At 43.3% G+C, this 21,466-nt stretch overlaps 1 protein-coding gene across 1 annotated transcript in view; it reads right to left on the bottom strand.

Annotated features, from left to right (window-relative positions):
- Nucleotides 1-18,851: 18,851 nt before the first annotated feature.
- Nucleotides 18,852-21,466, bottom strand: part of Stmnd1 (stathmin domain containing 1) — a 29,130-nt gene continuing 26,515 nt past the window's right edge. The window contains exons 4-5 of the mRNA XM_055595227.1: nucleotides 20,209-20,340; nucleotides 18,852-19,562 (exon numbers count right to left, since the gene is read on the bottom strand). Coding sequence (XP_055451202.1) covers nucleotides 19,275-19,562; nucleotides 20,209-20,340 — 420 coding nt within the window. The 3' untranslated portion in view covers nucleotides 18,852-19,274. The remainder of the gene's footprint in view (nucleotides 19,563-20,208; nucleotides 20,341-21,466) is intronic.

Raw genomic sequence — 21,466 nt, 5'->3', positions numbered from 1 at the left:
CGGTGAACATTACCTTAACCATTCCTTAGGCGAGTCAGAATCTACCTTTGAAAGTCATTGTCCCTGTTCTTGGCGCTGTGACTGAGAATCAAGTCAGGGAAGGAAGGGTTTATTCTGCGTTGCAGGTAGAGGGAAAACAGCCCGCCACGGTGGCTGGTGCCTCTGTGGGTAGTGGGCCCTTGTGGCTGTTTTTTTACATCTCAGTGGGTCAGGGAAGCAGGGTTTGGGGGCTAGAAACAGACAGAGCTTTGCCACTCAATGCCAGACCCCTGGGGGCCCGCTTCTACTAGCAATGCCTTATTCCCCTAACGGTTCTGGAATGGTCCCAACGGTCACTACTGCCCCTGTAGAGGACGCAGGGTCAGCGCCCAGCACCCACCTGCGGTGCCTCACAACATCTTGCTCCCACCCGATCGGGCTGGCTTCCACAGGTGCGAGAACTCAAGTGTGCACCCCTCCCTACACGCTTAAAGAAAAATAATTTTTTCCCTAAAATTTCCATGTAGAAAACATCCTTAAATATCCTTATGTTTGTGGATGCTTGCACACTCTTTTAAGTCAGTCAGTGTGTTTGCTGGGCACGCCTCGTTTCCCTATCATCTGCCAGGAGCTGCCTGGGGTCAGGGGTCACATGAGTGAGTGAACCCTGACTGCTCAGCTTTTGGCTCATTGGACTAAGGGCTAGAAGAACCGGCTCTATCCCTCAGGATTCTTGTGTACAAAGGATCCTTGCTGCCTGCTGCACCTCTGGAGACTCCCTTTTAACTGGTATGTAGGACATACTAGGTTTGGGCAATTGTAAAGCTTCTTCGGGTGATTCTGATTTTCGGCTAACCTTAGGAACAATTCCACAGCATGGGGACGTTGTCTGCTCTTTTCTGAGACACTGTGAGAGTAGCGCAAGAAGGATGGATGTGACAGACACAGAGGCTCTGTGAACACGTGACCCTGTGAGCACGAGTGGGTTGGTGTGTCAACAAATGCTTATGAAGATGGTAGGACGTTCTGGAACTGCCTATCTCTGTCATCGGATTCCAAATCATCACATACTTTATAAACAGAGAAATAAACGTGTGTGTGTGTGTGTGTGTGTGTGTGTGTGTGTGTGTGTGTGTGTGACAGTCATATACAAAGGCCACGGTCCATTCTTCTGCTAAGAACACAGACAGTACTGTTAGCTCATACAGCAAACCACACCACAGCCAAACCAAACAGCCAAATCGGCACTTGCTGAGAGAAATGAAGGTTCCATTGTAGCAGAGCACTTGTGGTTTGCTATTAGCTTAGTATTAAAGATGACTGAAAGTTGTGGCTAGCGAGATGACCCAGTGGTCACGGGCACTTGATGGTTTTGCAGATGAACTGCGTTCAGTTCCTGGCACACATACGGCTGCTCACAGCCTCCTAAGTTTAGTTCCGGGGGTCGGACGCCCTCTGCTGGCACTGCAGGAATATATTTTACACCTGGATGCACACAAATAAAAATAACAAATCTTTTAAAAAGCTATTATTAAAAGCTGTAATTTAGAAAGCTAGTTAGTGAAGTCCTCTTCTACACTGTGCACTGAAGTTGTAACGGAAGAGGGGCTGGCTGCTTTAGGATTTCTTTCCATCAGAGAGAACGGGAATTGTTTTCCGCATACGCACGCCACCCCTCAGAGTGCAGCGATCAGACAGCTTTGTAATCGTGTTTGTATGTGTATTTATTATGTCTGTGATTGAGAAAACATCAAACGTACCGGCCTCATCATTCTGGGTGTACTATGTAGCTTGTCTAGCCGAATACTGCTGTGTGACTCCAGAATGAGCCTCGGCGTCCTGTGACACTTCCAGCTCTTCTTCTCTTTAATTGTAACGGAAAAGATAAGCACTTGTACTTTGGTCCGCATTCCGTTCATCCTGTTCGCTGCTGGAGAGAGGACGCAAGGAGCTGCCTTTGTCTTGCACGTGGGCCCGAAAGGCCAACAGCACACTCTCTCCATGTCTTCAGCATTTTTAATACAGTTGACCCTACCCTGCGGGGACCCAAATTACACAAGAGGCTTTTCTTTCAAGGCCCTGGAGCCTCTGCTCCTGACCTAATCGAAATACTGTTTAAAGCGCTCAGTGCCACTTGCATATTACAATCACCGAGGGAACAGTCTAGAAATACTCCACTCCCAGGCATTCTAATTCGCTTACCCTGATGGTGAGCCTGAACATATACCTTTGTTTTACTCCCCGAAGGATTTAACGAGTGGCCAGAAAAGAGCTGTCTAACCCTGGACAGTCATAGCTTCTCACAGCTCGAATCCTGAAGGAGGCAGACATCCTCTGTGAAGAAGGAAGAAGGTACCAGAAAGTCCCGGAACAACTTTGCATGGGGGAAGTTTCCATGCATAGAAAACTCGAACTCTGAGGAGGATCTTAAGAACTACAGAAAAGACAAAGCCATAACACAGGTGGTCCATACAGGAAGCCAGGGGCTGTGGCAAGATGGGTTTTACTCACTTGGACCATCTGGCGGTTGACTTTAGCAATAGTCGTGTAAATACCTCTCAGATGCCTGCTGCCTCTCCACAATCCATGCTGGCTTGCCTGAGCAGAGATCCAGCTTTCTATCCCGTGTCTGAGATATTTGGAAATCTCTGCAGAGCTTTCCTCGGCCCTTAACTCACTCCATCTGGTACCAGTGCAGCGACTCTCAGTCTCGGTGAGCACCAGAGGCCCTCCTGGGCTTCGTTCCGATTGATTCCCACACCCAGAGCATGGAATATTCTGACCCCGAAGGCTGGGTGGGTCTGAGGATCTGAATTACCACCAGGTTCCCAGATGCTTTGCTGCTGGCAGAGCCCTGTGACTTTCCTTAGATAAGGGCACCTTCCTCTACTGCCTCCAACCTGAGGCTGCTTCTGGGATGAAGCCTGGCTCCCGAGCACCTCGGCATCTCTGCCCACAAGCCTCTATCCTGCAGCTCTGGTCTAGTTCCACAGGCGACTCCGTGTTCCTCCACCTTCCCACTTCCCTGCACATTTCCAGCCTTTGTACTCACAATCGTCTCCTGAAGGTTGTTTTTGTTTGTTTGTTTTTTGTTGTTTCTGTTCCAGTTTCTATCTTGGGTAGACTCCTACTTATCAGTCAAGGTTCTGCTTAAATGTCACCTTTTCCACAGAACCTTCACAGAGCCCTCTTTAGGAGTGAAGTTTCTTTCTCTCCTCCCTAGGCTCCAAACCCATGTGTTTTTCACTCCCTGTTTGCCTTGCTCTCTCCTGACTGAATAAATCCCAGGCATCTACAAATTAAGCCAAATTATATTGTTTTCATCTTAGTGTTCCCCTCGTTTCCAAGACTCCCCACAGTGGCCAGCACAAAATACATGCTAAACACACATTTATTGCATCAAAGACTGAATTGTCAAGAGCAAGCTACATAAACAAAGAGTTGGCTGGCTTTTTCTTGAAAAAAAAAAAGCCAGATCCACTCCTAAATCAGTTTTGCTGAACCTGCGGGTCACTTGTAAGGCTGGATAATAGAAAAAGGATGACTATGTCCCAGAACAGTTTCCTTAGGCCACCATCTTCCTACTCGGGAATTAATATGGTTTGCCCATTTCCTATACCATCCTTCTCCAATGCTAAGCATTGTACACGTGCGTGCTGCAAGAGAATGTGGCTGTGATCTCACCCTTATGCAGCAAAGAAACTGATGTGCCGTTTCACCTGACAAACACAGAGCAAAGACTTAGTAAAACTCTTCAGCGCTGAAATATGAGACGCACTGTGATTCGGAGGATGGAGAACTCAGAGCATTTCCTTTTATTAAGATGGATGCAAGAATCTTAGGGTCTAAAGACACAGGCGCAAGCACAGGGAGATGCAGCATGGTTAAACACAGAAATTACAGCCGTCCATCTTCAGGTGTCTGAAATCAGGACGGGGCCGAGAACTTAAATCCACAGATGATTCTGAGCATGAGAAGTTTCATTCTGTCTCTGGCTGGCATCTTATAAAGCACATCTTTCATTTTCTGTGTTGAAGAATTGAAGCCATTAGGGGTTGCACACTCAGATAGAAACTGGCTGGAGAGAAGGAAGCCGTTGGCAGTGTGTATGTTGGTAAATGATTTACAGGAACATATGAGTTGGTTTATTCTGAGTTTTAATCTTCTCTTTCGATAAAACATTGATCAAGGACTTGGAGACCTGCCTATGTTGTTCGTTGGAGAGGCAAGGCTCTGCACATTGTGACAGGAGTGATGGTGATGTTTGTGTGTGCTGAGAAGACTCCTGGGATGCAGCTGCTAATTCAACGTGGAATGGCCACTTATTAATTCATTTACTTGTAGGGTTTGCAGGAGGGTCAATGCTGTGTATGTGCTGTTGTAGGCCTGGGCATGCAGCCATGAACAGAACAGACACCAGTCACTGTTTGCACAGATCCTGCTTTCCAGTCAGAGAGATGGGCAATGAGGTGGTACCAGTCACTATAGAGAGGTGTGAGGCTGGCAGGATTGTGGTAGAAGTGAGCTGGTGGGCAATGGTGGGAGCAGTTTTGAGGACAGTGGTGGTGCTGAGAGTGTGGCTTTAAGCCAGCTGGTCTGCGAAGAGCACCCTGCTCCAAAGAAGAAAGAAGAATGGTCCATGAAGCCATCGGGCCAGATACAAGAAAGGAATAGCAAGAATAGCTGGAGTGAGTGATCACAAAAGCTACCCGGCAAACCCAGAGGATGGGGCTAGTCATGCATGGCCACATGGGACACTGGGACCATTCTGGCTCGACCTGGAAAACTCATGTTTCGGAGATTCATATTGTAATAAGATCACTCTGGCTGCCATATGCACAGTAGACAGAAGGAAAGAAGGCAGGGCTGGCCGGTGACTGGGAAGACTCTCATGATTGTCCAGGAGAGAAAAGGTGGTGACCTGGGCAAGGATTAGAGGGCGGAGGTGGCTAAAATACTCATTATGTGCCAACACATGAAAAACAAACAAAAAGACTTAGCAAGATTTACTAAAGCTAGATAGAAGAAGGGCTGGGCTGATAGCTCAGTTGGTAAAGGACTTGTCCTGAGTTCCATCCCACAGAATCCACACAGTGCAAAAAAAAAAAAAAATAATAAAAAAAAATAAAAATAAAAAAAAATAAAAAAATAAAAAACAAGCAAGCAAGTAAACAAACAAACAAACAACCCAACCCAAGAAGTCTGGACTGGGGACAAATACTTCTAATCCCAGCAGGAAAGAAGCAGAGATAGAGATTCCTGGACATACAGGTCTGGCAGCCAAGCCCACTCTGCTATTCACAGAGCAATGAGAAACTATGTCTCAAAAAAATAAAGTAAAATAAAATAAAATAAAATAAAATAAAATAAAATAAAATAAAATAAAATAAAATAAAATAAAGTAAGGTGGATGGTACTTGAGGAATGACATCCGGAGATTTTCCTCTACACGTACATATCCTCCCACACAGTGGAGAGAAATGTAAGAGGAAGATCAAAGCCAGCTTCAAGGTTTTTGTCCAGAGCCACAGGAAGCATCATATTGTTATATGTTGTGAGAGAAAAGCCTTTAGGAGGAGCAGAGTGCTGTCCTACAGACACAGTCTATGGAGATGCTGATGAAGCCAAGAGGAGCTGCCTTTGTGGGCACAGTATCTCCCGCCTCACCAAGAAAAAGCTTGCAGACAGAAGTGAGAAGACGCTCAGTGGGAAATGTGGGTTTCTCAGGTGGGACGTGACACAGAGCAGCCAGGGAGCTTCCCGAACGACAATAGGAACACGGTTGGGGGTGCTTTGAGAAAGAGGGCTTGATACGTGATCCAGCACGGGTGCACGTTTAGAACTGTCCCATTGCTTCAGGAAGCCTTGACGGGGGCAAGGACGTCTTCGATGGAAGCCGTGGAGGTGACGGTGACGCCAACAGAAGGGTCGGAAGGAAAACATTTGGCAGGGAAGAACTTGGTGCCGTGTGCTGGGAGTACTCTTTTAGTACAATCAGCTGTAAAGCAAAGGCTTGGGGTGGGACCTGGAGGAAAATGTGGGTAAGAGGAAAGCGGCAGCTCATGCAAGTTCAGGGTCTAGAAGAAACAGTATGCTTAACTGGGGTTGAGGGAAAAGCTCAGAAGAAAATGGGAACTGAGAGGGAAGAGGGGGAAATCTGTGGAACTGATGGCCTGGGACCAGATGGGGTGATGGTGATGTTTTCAATGGGAGCAGGGGCAGGGAGAAGGAGCAGAATTCGGCCCCAAATACAGGCAGGTGAATGGGTGCGGGGTGTGCCGGGTGAGGAAGAGGGACTGTAAACGTCATCTTCCCATTGCTTTTGTTTTCTCCATGAAGGCTGAAGCAAGACCAAGACCAGACCTTGAGGTCTGGTGGGTCTCGGTGGAGTAGAGACAGCAGCAGCTTTGGCGTCTGCACCATCCTGCAAGTGACGTGGCTCGAGTTGAACAACTGGACCAGGGGAACAGCCAGGCCCTGCCAGGACCCACTGGCCTTTAGTTTAATCAGTTTAATGTGGTATTTGTCCAGGGATACCACATTTAATGCCCATCCAGGGAAGCCTTTGAAGAGTGGACTGGAGGAGAGAATGTCAGGGGGTTCCAAGAGATGACATGGGACAGGGAGGCCACTTAAGTACTGGGACAAGAGAAATGTCGGTGACTCTTCAGGTCCAGGACCTGAAGTAATTTAAGGGTGGACTATCCAAAGCTTTGATTATTACTCAATTAAATCAAAAGCCTCCAAATGCTTGGCTGGAGAAATGGCTCAGTGGGTAGAGAATTTGACATGCAAGTAAACAGACGTACTTCAAATCCCCAGCACTCACGTAAAACACAGAGAGTGGCGTGCAATTGCAGTGTGCCTGTGATACAGAAGGCAGAAAGAGGGAATCATTCTGAGCTCTTGGGCTAGCTTGAGGCAGCGAGGAAGAGATCCAGTCTCAAGCAAGATGGAAGGGGAAAGTCTGAGACTGTCCTGGGACCACCACAAAGCACTTACACATGCACAAACTAACATGCATGTGCGTGTTCACACACACACACACACACACACACACACACACACACACACACACACAAGCAAGAAGCAAAAGAAAGATGCAAAATGCCGCAAAACCCAATTTATTTATTATTTTTTTAATGTATTGGCCGAGCCGCAAAACTGACTTCTATTAACTATGCTTTGGCACCACCTGCTGGAGACAGCACACAGCAACTAACTGCAAAGACCATTTCTAATCACCAGGTCATTCATAGGTAACTTTCACAGTACCTGGGGAGAGGAAGCAGAGCCCCCAGTGGGCTGGGATTTATCAGAAGACTCACTTGCGAATTTTGCTGTAGGTGATCCTTTCCACACAGCTTGGGGTTTTCAATGGTCTATGGAAAAGAGAAGAAAGCAGAAACTTATAGAAAAGAGAGGGATGGAGTTAAAGGTTTCTTTAGGGAATGGTGGTGGTGTTCTGTACCTCCAGCGATGCTGGTATCATTTATTTCATCAATAGGCCAGAGGGAGAGTGGAAGCATGAAGGGCTGGACATGGCAGCACACATACCTGAAATTCCAGTGGTCAAGAGGCTGACATAGACAATCTCAGAGTTTAAGATCAGTCTGGGGTCTCTAGAAAGATCTTGTCTCAAATATAAAAAAGATCAGAAAAGAAAGGAAGGGAGAAAAAGAAGGAAGAAAGGGAGGAAGAAGAAAAGGACAATATGTAATATACTTACTTTGATAAACTCTGAAGATGAAAAACTCAAATACAATGCTGTTATCAAACAGCAAATAGAAAAACGCTTCTAAGCCCCCAGGGCCATTTCTATCCTTTGTCCATTGGAACACAGCTGTTTCTCTCTATCTCCAAATACACTCTAGCTCTTCTTAGCAAAACAATGTTTGGGGTCCACAGGAATGTGGATAAAATCAAAGTGTTGGGGTTAGCTGGACCCCAGGAGTGAGACCAGAGCAGCCTGCTCTTCCAGGTGATAACACCTTAGAGTCTAACAGCACCAAAAGGCTAACAATGAAGGGCATCACTGAAAAAAAGGAGCTCCTGGGAAATTACTGCCCACTCTGACAAGCATAACTGGTTACCAGGCTTCTGTGAAGGCAGTTAGATGCTGAAGAGACCAGCTAGGTGTACCACACTGCATGCAGGTTGTTGAGGGACAGGGAGAGCAGGGTCAGGGCATCTTCCTCCAGGCTCACCAGAGAAAGGAGCAGAGGCAGACTGAATTCTGCATGTTAACCACTTCAAAGGGAGCATCTTTTTCCTCCTTAATCCTCAAACAGCTTCATTTTAGGGCACTTAAATGACCTTACCTGGTGATCCAGTCAAACATCGAGCAATAAAAAAATACACTGTAGAAGATTCGTCCATCAAAAGGGATACATCGTTGCAAATACAATTACATGCTCCCGCCCCCCAACCCCAACGAAACTGCTAGAGAAAGTAACAGTTTAGTGGCAAGAAAGATCAAATGTAAGGAGTCTTTACCATGTGGAGAAGAATTTGAAAAAGCAATGCAGCTCCAAAGAGCCAGGAGCCATGGCACGTGCCTGCAGTTTCAACACTTGGAAGGTGGAGACAAGAGGATTAGCTGTTCATACCAAGTTTAGGGCAAACCTGGAAGAAAAAGCAGAAAAAAAGTTCAAGACTGGAAGATGAGAGTAAAAACAATAACTTCAGGAACTGGAGATGTGGCACAATAATTAAGAACATATGTTGCGCAAAAAACAAAAACAACAACAACAACAAAAAAACAAAAACCAAAAACATTTGTTGCTTTTGCACAGGACTGGGGTTCAGTTCCCAATACCCACATGCAGCCCTAACTCCAATTCCAGAGGGTCTGATGCCTTCTTCAATATCTGTGGCACCAGGCACTTGTGTAATGCATACACACACACACACACACACACACACACACACACATATACATATACATATACATATATATATATATATATATGCAAAACACTCACACACATAAAATGAAACAAATATAATTGAAAAACCACAATGATTAGAGGAAAAGACAGCATAACAACATATGAAGACAAAAGATTGTATGTTGCAGGATCTTTGATCCCATTTGTGAACCCCAGATTGTAAACTATAAAAACCTGTTTTTTTGTTTGGTATAGTTCAGCCCTAACACACACCCTTAATCCAAGAACTTTCTGTTTATTGTAAACAAGTGATTATGGAATGGCTAAGCCCAAGCACATACCTTTAATCCAAGAGTTTTTTGTACACAGTATCTAACTAGGTTAACCCTAGGTCAAAAGGCAGAGAAAGAAACCAGCTGATAGGAATTAAGTAGAAAGGAGGGACCTTAAATACCCTTTGAAAGAAGGGTATTTAAGACAGGTTGGAAAAGAAGCTGCTTTTTGGCTTTTTCTTCCTGGGCTGTCAGGTGCGCTACCGAGCTTTTGTCTTTTTCCTTCTGGGACACGTGCTGAGTAGAAAGACTTTTCCCTTCTGGGACATCAGCTGAGAAGGAAGATCTGCTGGGTGCTTTCTCTGCCTCTCTCAGCTAGGAGGTTTTCATCCCAGCATCTGACTCCTATGTCTTTATTGGTGAAATTAAACAGTTGGGATTTTTATTCTTTATAACAACAACTTGGATAATGGGCTAAAAATAAAATCCAACAAATCAAACTTCAGGAGGTCAGAAACAATACTTAACAGTAGTACAATTTAAGTTTTAAAACGGTGGCCTGTTGGCTGAAAGCATATACTGAATTCCATACTATGTTGGTGAGAAAAGATCTCAGCAAATCTCAATACAATTCTTGAATGCTAATAAGAAAATGAGTAAAAAAAAATCTTCAGGCATTACTTCTTAAAGAAAAAGACACAGACTGGCGTGGGAATTCACGTATCTGATGATAGAAGCTGAGAGAAATGGAGCTGTATACTCCTGAAAAAAAGAACTATAGGCCACAGTTTTATACCAAGCCAAGTTATCCAAGCTCATGTACAAAGAAAGTAACGTGAGAGACTACAAGATTTCATGGATGATACTAAAGGAGGGATTTGCTAAAGGATATATCGCAACCAAACCACAAACAAACTCTCTAAGATATCCAACAAGACAGAGCTGAGCATGGTGGCATGCATCTTTAATCCCAGAACTCAGAAAGAAGAGTCAATTTTTAAAAATAAGATAAAACAAAGAGTATATTAGAATTGGACAAAACAAACAAACAAACAAACGGAAAAGAGCCCAAGAGAAGGCACAAGAAACAGACCCACTTGTTCCCACACTCAGGAATCTCATAAACACACTAAACTAGAAAGCATAACATAACTGAAGACAACCTAGGGCAGACTTGTGCAGGCCCTGTGCATGCTGCCTGAGTCTCTATGAGTTCACATGAGCTCTGCTCATGTTGAATTAGAGAAACTTATTTTTTTAGTGGTTTTTTTTTTTTTTTAAGATTTATTTATTAGGTATACAGATCTCACCATAGATGGTTGTGAGCTACCATATGGTTGCTGGGAATTGAATTCATGACCTCTGGAAGAGCAGCCAGTGGTCTTAACCTCTGAGTCGTCTCTCCAGCCCCCTTTCTTAGTGTTCTTTATAATCTGGCTTTTATAATCTTTCCATCTCCTCTTCCATAGGGTTCCCTGAGCCCTGAGGGGAGGAATTTTACAGAAACATCCCTTTAAAAAGGGATGAGTGTTCTAATGTCTCCTGTTTTCTGCATAATGTCTGGCTATGGGTCTCTGTGTTTGTTGCCATTTGCTGTAGAAGGAAGCTTCTCTGATGATGGCTGAGCAGGGCACTGATCTATGATTATAGCAGAAGGTGCAGCCCTGGCTGTCTCTGCTCTGTAGACCAGGGAGACCTCCAACTCGGAGATATTCCTGCCTCTGCCTCTCGAGTGCTGGTTTTAAATGTGTGTACCACGACACCCAGCCTCTTCTTTGTTAAACCTCAGGTCTCTGCTATTTAGTTTTAGGTTCTCCATCACCCATGCAGTGTTGAGTATGGATTCCATTTCATGCAGTGGGCCTTAAGTCAAATCAGATATTGCTCGGTTACTCTGTGGCACCATTGCACTAGCATATGTTGTGGGCAAGACACCATTGTGGATCTAAGGGTTTGTGACTGGCTTGGTGTTGATATTTCTCGTACGATAGCATACAGAATACCTTCCTGCATCGAAGACAGTAGAACATCTGGGTGAAGGGTCTGTGCAGGCACCAGCTTGACTTCCCCATGTTCAGTGAGTTGTGTAGGTGTTGTCTTCAGCAATGGGGCCTTGCTGTCAGTTTGTGAAAAACAAACTATAGTCTTGATAACAGCCTGAGTTGTTTCGGGGTTCCCATGGAACCCATTTGGCCAACAACTCAATTAGTTGTAACCCAGTCCTAGTACTGGAAGTTTCATTTGGTGAAAAGAGATGTCCAATTGGGGTTCTGTCTCCCCCATTATTTGGCAATTTCAGTTATAAAGCCTTCATATATACATATTTTAGAAAGCTTCTACTCTATTAGGTTTCCATTTTATCCCTCAAATACCCCTTAATTTTAGCTATTCTCCCTATATTCCCTCATCCCCCACATTTTTCTCTCTCCCCACTTGATCCTACCTTTTTTTTTTTGCCTCCCACACCATCCATAACTACGTGTTCTGTTTCCCTTCCCTAACAAGATCTGTTTCTGCCAGTCCCTTACTCTATACCTAACCTCTGTGGCTCTATATATTGTAGCTTGAATACCATTGACTTAGCAGCTAATATCTACATGTAAGTGAATACATACCATATTTCGCTCTCTGGGTTTGGAATACCTCACTCAGAATTATTTTTTTTCTAGTTCTATCCATGTACCTATGAATTTCATGATTTGATTTTTATTAAACACCTGAGTAATAATCCATTGTGTGTACTGCATTTTCTTTATCCATTCATCTGCTGAGGTACATCTAGTTTGCTTCCAATTTCTAGCTGTTGTGAATAGAGCAGCAATGAAATAGTTGAGCAAACATTTCTGTGGTAGGCTGGAGTGTCCTTTGGGTCTATATGCCTAAGAGGGCTATAGCTGGATCTTGAGGCAGATTGATTGCCATCTTCCTGAGGAAACTCCACACTGGTTTCCATTGTGGTGGTAGCAGTTTGGATGAATATTGCCCTTACTCCATGTCCTCACTAGCATGAAATGTCACTTGCTTTTTTGAGCCTCGCCATTCTGATAGGTGTAAGATGAATCTAAAGTAGTGTTGATTTGTATTTCCCTGATGACTAAGGGCACTGAACATAGGTGTTTCTCAGCCATTTGAGTTTCCCCTCTTGAGAATTTTCTATCTAGATCTGTATCCCATTTTTAAGTCAGGTTATTTCTTTTAATGATATCTAGTTTCTTGAGTTCTTTATATATTTTGTATATCAGTCCTCTATCAGATATGTAGTTGGTAAAACAAAACAAAACACCCCCCCCCAAAAAAAAAAAAAAACCTAAACTTTTTTTAATTCTGTATGTGGCCATCTTGTCTTATGGACAGTGTCCTTTCCTGTGTAGCTTTTCATTTCATGAGTTCCCATTAACTGTTACTCTTAGTGACTGTGCTAATGATGTTCTATTCAGAAAGTCTCTTCCCGTGCCAATGAGTTCAAGGTTATTCCTCACTTTCTCTTCTGTCAGGTTCAGTGTATAGGGTTTTATGTTGAGATTTTTGATCCATTTGGAATTGTTTTTTGTGCAGGGTGATAAGTGTAGATCTTTGTGCATTCTTCTTACATGCAGATATCCAGTTTGATCAGCATCATCTGTTGAAGATGCTGTCATTTTTTTTCTAATGTGTATTTGTGTCTTCTTTATCAAAAATTAGGTGTCCAAAGATGTGTGGATCTTCAATTTGTTTCCATTGATCAATGTGTCTGTTTTTGTTTCGATACCATGCTGTTTTAATTATGATAGCTCTTTAGTATAACTTGAAACTGTGGATGGAGAGACCTTCCATGGTTCTTTTATTGTTCAGGATTGTTTTAGCTATGCTGTTCTGTGTGTGTGTGTGTTCCACCGAAAATTGTCCTTTCAAGATCTGTGAAGAATTGTGTTGGAATTTTGATGGGGGATTGCATTGAATCTTTAGATTGCCTTTGGTAGGACGGCCATTTTTACTGTGTTAACCCTACCAATCCATGAGCATGGGAGATCTTTCCATCTTCTGATATCTTCTTTGATTTATTTCTTCAAAGTCTTAAAGTTTTTGTCATATAAATCTTTAACTTTCTTGGTTAGAGTCACCCCAAGCTATTTTATATTATTTGAGACTATTGTGAAAGTGTTGTTTCCCTGATTTCTTTCTCCAACCATTTGTCGTTTGTACATAGTAGAATTAATGATTCTTGTGAGTTAATTTTGTATTTAGCTACTTTGCTGAAAGTATTTATCAGTTGGAGTTTCCTGGTGAGAGTTTTAGGGTCACTTGTACACCCTTAATTTTCTTAGCTTGTGCTGTTACTAGTATAAAATCTCTCCATTTTTAAAAAATGTAGACATTTAATGCTATGAACTTGACTCTTAGAATCACCTTCATTGGCTCCCATAAGTTTGGATATGTTCTGTATTCATTTTCATTCAATTTTATGAAGTTCTTACTTTCTGAATTTTTGTCTTGACCCATTTTTCATTCAGTAATGAGCTGTTGGTTTCCATGAGTTTGTAAGCTTTCTGTTGTTTCTGTTGTTGATATCCAACTTTAATCCTTGGTGGTCAGATAGGATGTAGGGTGTTCTTTCAATTTTCTTGTATCTGTTGAGACTTGCTGTGTGTCCAAGAATGTGGTCAACTTTGGAGAAAGTTCCACAAGGTACCTAGAAGAAAGGCTATTCTTTTGTGTTTGAATGAAATGTTCTCCAAATATCTCTTAATTACTAATGCAGTTTATAATGTCACTTAGCTCCAGCATTTCTCTGCTTAGTTTTTGTCTCAATGACCTGTCTATTGGTGAAAGTGGGGTACTTAAGTCACCCAGTATCAGTGTTTGAAGGCCTATATGTGATTTAGGCTGTTAGTGTTTCTCTTATGAGCTTTGAGTACCCTTGTGTTTGATACATGGCCATTAATAATTGTAATATGCTCTTGTTGGATTTTGCCTTTAATAAGTACTTAGTGCCCTTCCCTATCTCTTCTAATTAGTTTTGGTGTGGAGTCTATTTTTTTTTCAGACATTAAAATGGCTCCACCAGCTTGCTTCTTAGGTCCATTTGCTTGAAATATCTTTTTTCCATTTTTTATTTTTTAACTTGAAGGGATGCTATTTTTGATGTTAAGCTGTATTTCTTGAATTCAACAGACAGATGGATTCTGTTTTTACATCTATTCTGCTAGTCTGTCTTTGTTATTGGGGAATTGAGACCATTGATGTTGAGAGATATCAATAAACAGTGTTTGTTGAATGCCATTATTTTGGGCTGTGTGTGTGTGTGTGTCCCCTCTTGATTTGCTGGTCTGGGATTATTTATTTCTTGTGTTTTCTTGGGTGTGATTTTAACCACTTTAGTTTGGGGTTTTCCTTCTAGTACCTTCTTTAGGGCTGGATTTGCAGATAAATACTGCTTAAATTTGGTTTTATCATAGAATGTTTTTCTTTCTCTATCTATCATGATTGAAAGTTTTGCTGGGTATAGTTTGGGCTAGCATCTGTGGTCTCTTAGATTTTGTAGAACATCTGTCCGGGCCCTTCTGGACTTTAGAGTCAGGTATATTTCTAATAGGTCTGCCTTTATATGTTATTGGTCTTTTTTCCCTTGCAGCTTATAATATTCTTTCTTTGTTCTGTACACTTAGTGTTTTGATTATTATTTGCTGAAGGGACTTTCTTTTCTGGGCCAGTGTATTTGGTGTTCTGTATGCTTCTTGCATCTGATAGACATTTCTTTAGGTTAGGAAAATTTTCTTCTATGATATTGTTGGAAAAAATATTTTTTTGTGTGTGTGACAGTGACCTGGGTTTCTTTTCCTTCTTCTATTTCTATTATTCTTAGATTTGTTCCTTTCATAGTGTTCCAGAGGTCCTTGATGTTTTGTGCGAAGATTTTTAAAGATTCAACATTTTCTCAGACCAAGGTATTACTTCAATCATGTCTTCAGTCCCTGAGATTCTTTTCTTCCATCTCTTGTATTCTGTTCATGCTGCTTGCCTCTGAGGTTCTTATTTGAATTCCTAAAGTTTTCCTTTGCAAACTTCTCTCAGTATGGGTTCTCTTTACTGACTGTATTTTTATTTTCAGATCTAGAAGTGTTTTATCCATCTCCTACTGTTGTTTCTATTTTCATAGATTTCTTTAAGGGATTTATTAGTTTCCTGTCTAAGGATTTATATTCATACAGGCTATTTTAAGGTCTGTCTTGTGCTCCAGCTATGCTGCAATACTCAGGGCCAGCTGTAGTGAGGTTGCTGGGCTCTAGTGGAAACATATTATTGTGGCTATTGTGTATTAGGTTTTTAAGCTGGCATCTAGGCATCTGGGTTTGGGGAGATTGTACTTCTAGGTGCTGATATCTGGTCTTTTCTTTGTTGGGTGGGTATTTTGTTTCTTGGTTTCTGTTACCCTCTCTGGTTTTTAAGAGAGTGTGGTAGCTGTGTGTTGTCAGGTAGGAAATTCTTCTGGAATCATCATTGGTGTGGCCACTGGGGCTTCCAGGTAAGATGTTTTTCTAGGTTGGGTGCTCACAGGCAAAAATGGAGATGAGCTAGGAGAGGGCACTGGGAGGGTCCCCAGGAGGGAGGAAAGCAGGGTGTTCAGGATCTGCTGAGTCCCCTGGAAGTGGGCACAGAGAGGCCAGGTTCAGCAGGTGGTCTGATACAGAGCTGGGGGTGAGACTGGGGGATTAGACATGGAGGAGCTGGGGGAGGGGCATGATCTGCAGCCAGCCTACCTGCTTCCCTGGTCAGAGGGCCCTGTGGGTTCTACATTGGCTGCTGGGGTTGGAGCTGGCATAAGGCACTGAGTAAGAGGAGGAAAACTGTGATGGGCTGGAGATGGACACAGAGAGGAAGGGGAGGTCCCAGCGGGTGGTCTTCTACAGAGCAAGGGATGGGACTGGGGAACTGATTTAACTTAGAGGAGCTGAGGAAGAAGCAAAGATCCACAGTCAGCTTACCCACTTCTCTGGCTAAAGTGGGTGTGGGTTCCCAGGGAATGCCTCAAGAGTCACTGATTTAAACACAAGCTTTAATGAGCAGGTGGAAAGGAAAAGAAGAAAAATCTGTTTTTTTTTTTTTTTCTGTCAAATAACGGTCAGCTTGAGAGTCTTAAAAATGGTGCATCTACACCCCAAATAGTATACTTAACTAAAACATTTACAGATAGCTTCATTAAAAATACTTTGCTGCAGGGTGTCCCAGTCGCCTCTCTTCCCTCCCTGCTGATGTGAATGACACCATTAAGAACATAGCAGTTCTTCTTCAAGACGCTTCACCAAGACACAGAGTCCACAGGCCTCGCCAAGATCCCACTAAGAAGTGGCATGACCAGAAAGGTCTTACATCTGCTACTCTCTTGCATGTTAAGCTTCACATGTCAAGAGCTTTTCAAGCCAGGGTGACAATGATAATCTATACTACATTGTCACCCCTCCGATCCATGGGAGTGCTGTCTCCAGAGCCACCCTCGGGTCTTGAAATCTTAAGATGGTTTTTCTCTTGTGTAAGATGGCGTGTGCTTGGTAAACATGCCCTGCATGCTTTAAATATTCTCTACAGTACTTACTACAACTAACTCCATGTAGATGCCAAATAAACCTCTATTCTATTGTATGGTTTAGGAAATGATGGCAAGAAAAATGTCTGTATGTGCTTAGCATAGATGCTATTTGTTTTATGAATGGTTTCTCCTCAGCCTCTGAATAATAACTCCTCAGTTAGTTGAGTCCTTAGATGAATCATCTATAGGTACAGGAGAATCACTGTCATACTTTAATTCAACAAATATATCATTCAAGCCGCTTTAAGAATAGTAAACCAGATTTCAGGAAAAAACTAGTTTTTCAATATTTACGGGATCTGTGAATATACTTTTTCAGGTACTACGTGCTTGACTGAATGCATTTTCCTGGTGATTTAAACATTATTCATGGACACTAGAGTCATACTCAGTTTGTTCTGTCTCCTTGTGTAATTGTTTCAGCTACTCTACCATTTTGTGCGGTTGACAGGATGGGTAATAAAACATTGTGTTGCTCACGTGTGGCTTTATACTGGGGACATTCTAGTTTACATTGTATTTTTAAATACACCATTTCCTTTGGTACATCTCTCTAATGGAGATTATCTGCAATGGCCAGACAAGCTAAAGACAGTCTACTTTGCCTTTCCAAAGTCTTACTAACAGTAGACACTGACCTGAACGGCATTGATTCTACAATGACTTCCGTGTCTGGTACCTCACTGCCCTGAGCACATCTAAGTTCTCAAACAAACAGAAGCCCAAAGTGCTCCTCAGAAAAAAAAAATCCCAAAGGAAGGCAAACATGAGGTGTTGAGTATTCGCCAGGTCAAACCAGGACTGTCCCCAGCTGCCGGGTCCCAGCGGGATGGGCCACTCCTGCTTCCAGAAGATGTGCTGGCACTAAACTGTTTACACCTTACTCACTCTGTGCAAATGACCCTCCAAGATACACAAGACAGGACCACAGTCACAGAACAACCACTGCTCTGCCCTGCAGGAGCTGAAAATAATCTACAGTCAAAGGTGGACATGTGTCAGGCATTCCTGCCCAGGGTGATGCCCATGAAAGCGAGAGACAGAGAGAAGGCCAAGACGTGAGCGGGGGGCCGAGGAAGTGATCTCTGAAATGACACAATATAAACTGGAAGGCACTCACCAATAGGAACATAGGGCATGACATATGCAAATATCAATGAACTACGGTGTGTGTGTGTGTGTATGTGTGTGTGTGTGTGTGTGTGTGTGTGTGTGTACATGAGTATGTGCTCATGCACACACAGGCTCTGAGTCTAAGAAATTATAAGAAGTGCAGTTTGGGGGGACTGTAAAATCTAAGTTCCTTACCAGCCATTCAGAGTCTATTTGTCTGACAGACTCCCATGCATTCAAAGTTGGCCTTGAGTTTATTACGTAGCCGAAGTTGACCACAAACTTCTGATCCCCCTGTTTCCACTGCCCAGGTGCTCAGACTATGGCATGTGTTACCATGCCCAGTTTATGTAGTGCTGGGGACATGGCCCCGGGTCTGTGCACACAAGAGAGGCAGTCTCTAGACTAAGTTACAATCCCAGCCCAAGAGTTGAAGCCAGCCATTGATCTTCCACTTAGCCATGGGCCTCAGTAGCCAAGTGACTCACAGACAGCAGTATGTGTTTTTATTTTGACAGTTAAGGTGTAGAAGCCAGACACGGTGGCGTGAAGGTCTTAAACAGTGTCGAGGTTGAGAAAACTGTTGAATGATGATGGATAAGGGAGGAATAGGAGCAAAGTGTGAAAACAAATGCATGAGAACTTCAGAATGTAAATTTGGAGGACCCGTTTCTCCACTAGGTGGTTAGGGGCGGGGACAACCAAGAAATAATTTAAGCAAGATGAGTGTAGCAAGCAAGCTCTGAGCTCAGAGAGCCTGTGGGGAAGAGTGGAACCACAGGGTCATCTCTGTCCCCCTGGCTCCTCCTACTTCCCCCCTTACTCTTCAACAGGAAGAACACACAGCACTTTACACAATTCTGTTATTCTGTTTTTGCTTGTTTTCTGTGGTCAGGGTGACCCAGGGCAGCTCACATGATGGATGAGCACTCCTCTCCAGAGCACTGTCCCCACACCTCATCCTTGACATGACCTTACCCACTAGGTATAGATCGCATAAATTATATAGACAAAACTATAATTAAACCAGCTTCGAGATACTGCTTTATTCTTTAACAGCAGAGAACTGAAACACAAGAAACACACAGAACATTAAAATACATAGTGTACATCTATGCAACTTGTAGTGCGGGACAGACTCATCAGCCAGCTCCACCAAGGTAAGAGATGAACATGGAGAATTTCTTTTGGCACAGACATATTCACGTGAGCTGGCAAGGACTTCCTGTCTCAGACCTAGTGCTACAGCCATTCTGAAGGGGAACACCAGCCTTGCGACGCCCCACCCCCTCCTTGGTAAGTCCATCCTTTAATTCACTCAACTACAATTAATTCCCTGCGGCTCACACAACCATTCCGAAACCTAGGGCAGAAGCCTCTACAGGTAGAGACACAGTGAACGTCGCTACGGGAGATCATGGACCATTTTCTGAAATCTATTTTTAAAATGTCGTGTTAGAATATGTTATCCTCTTGGTTGTAATACACGTCTGACTCCACAAGCCCCAAATCTGCACAGGTGTAGCTCTGGCTCATCTGGGCCACTTGGCTTTCGCTCTTCTTCCTCTTGAGTGGCTCTCCTTCCTGCGCCAGGTAAGACTTCTCCAGAGCAGGGCTGCTCACAGCCGGAAGGCCTTTTGCAAATGGAAGCTCCACCCCGCCCTGCTCAGCATCATCTGAGGGATTGGCTGCGGGTAGAGGTGGGTCACTCCGCTGCCTTTTTCTTATTTCTTCTTTTTTCATCTGAAAAGCGACATTAGAGGAAGAAAAACAGAACCCCCGGTGACTTTCTTTTGTACGCGTTCTCATTCATATTGCTTGTCGTGATCCTTTTCTAGTTCCCTATTTGACTTCTCAGTCCTGAGACGGACGTTTGTTGGGGGAATCCATGTTGAAAGACAAACATAGGGCTTTCCCTCTCAGACCTTACAGTCTCGTCCTTGCTCACCAAGGACGTTGAACTAAAGATGTATCCCTGAAGAATGGTGTGCTTCGTGTTGTGAGCTCAGGTGCTTAAAACTGCAGGAGCTGACCTGATGGCCTTAAGAATCTGCTCTTCTCTCAATGCCCACCCCTGCCCTGGTTGTCCTCCTCCCTCTAACCCCAATGGTAAATTACTTCAAGATACTAAATAGTATTTATTTAGGCCATATAGATGAACCAACCAATCTTTAACCTAGTTGATGGTGCTGCTTTATTCCTGTACATCACAAAAAGTAATTTCTGAGAGATTGAAAAATGCAAAGTGTACAGCGCAAGAGCATTCAGGTCATTGAGACGCAGTGGGGTCGGTGAATGCATTTTGTCTTAGGCTGCTGATAGCAAGGTCTGCCAAATGCTCCTTTGAGCAGGCAGTCGGCTCTCCAGAACCAGCAGGCACAGCTCATACCTTTCTGCGCTCCTCTGCCGCCTGCATCTTCTCTTCTAGGTCTTGGATTGTAAAATCCTTTACCTCCCTTTTCACCTTAAGTTTTTTCAGTCTGGCTGGTGGCTTTCTCAGTGGCTTTTCAGTAGTGTCCACCTGGAGGAAGATAATTTTGTTGTTTTTTTTTTTTTAATGGAGAAGTGATCATTACCACGGCCTGGGAGATGAGCAGGAGTGAGAAACAGTCTGAAATACAAATTTCAAAATCTAAACTTTCCACTGGAAGTTGAATGCAACAAAAACCTGAAATCTGTTTAGAGCAGAATTATTTTATTATTATTTCCACTGTTGTTGTTGTTGGTAGTGGTGGTGGTGGTGGTGGTGGTGTGTGTGTGTGTGTGTGTAAGGGCATGAATGTGTCACCGCATGTGGCTGGAGGTCAGAGGATAATGGTGTAAAGTTGCTTTTCTCCTTCCACCTGCTGAGACACCTTGGCGGCTCAAGCACAGACATGTCAGTGGTAAAATGCATTTGCTGCCTTAAAAGCACCAGGCTATTAACACAAAGGCTGAGAACATGTTCCCTGAAGCCAGATAGAGGAGGACTCATGAGAAAGATCCTAAGGCTAAGAAGTGAACAAAAATATGGAACAAGTGAACAAAAACATGGTGTGTGTGTGTGTGTGTGTGTGTGTGTGTGTGTGTTTGTGTGTGTGTGAAAGTCTGGCTGAACGTAAGAAATTCGAATTTTTCATTGGTTGGTTGATCTCTAATCATCAGTGACAGCAACTGAGTTCATAACGTTCTCTGTTACCAAGGACTTTCATGTAGCTGGAGATCAGCTTTTATCACTTTTTGATCTTATGATGAAGAGAGATCATTTGTTGTTATTGAGCAACAGCTCTGTGCTGGGCTTTGCTATTGATATTTGACAAATATTTCCATGACAACAGTAAAAATTTCCATTTTCCATGAGCAACTACCCTTTTAGGAGTTCAGGGAAGTGATAGGGACTTTGTAGTTACAAAAATTAAGATTATGGTAAAGGGCTACAGAGTTTTTAACTTGCATTCGTTTCCAAAGCACCACAGTTCAATTGCAGGCATTTGCAGTGGGAAATTAAAACAATATCACTCCAGCCCTACTCTTCCATTGAAACCTAGTTTTCAACCGCTCTATCTCCCTCTCACCTTTTCTCCACCCCGCTCTTGTGTGTGTGTGTGTGTGTGTTCATGTATGTGAGTGCAGGCATGCACATACTATGGTATAGGTATAGATGAAGG

The sequence above is a fragment of the Psammomys obesus genome, unplaced genomic scaffold, assembly GCF_907164565.1.
Source record: "Psammomys obesus unplaced genomic scaffold, mPsaObe1.curated_primary_1811, whole genome shotgun sequence".
Taxonomy (NCBI): domain Eukaryota; kingdom Metazoa; phylum Chordata; class Mammalia; order Rodentia; family Muridae; genus Psammomys; species Psammomys obesus.
This window is presented reverse-complemented; position numbering and strand designations above follow the sequence as displayed.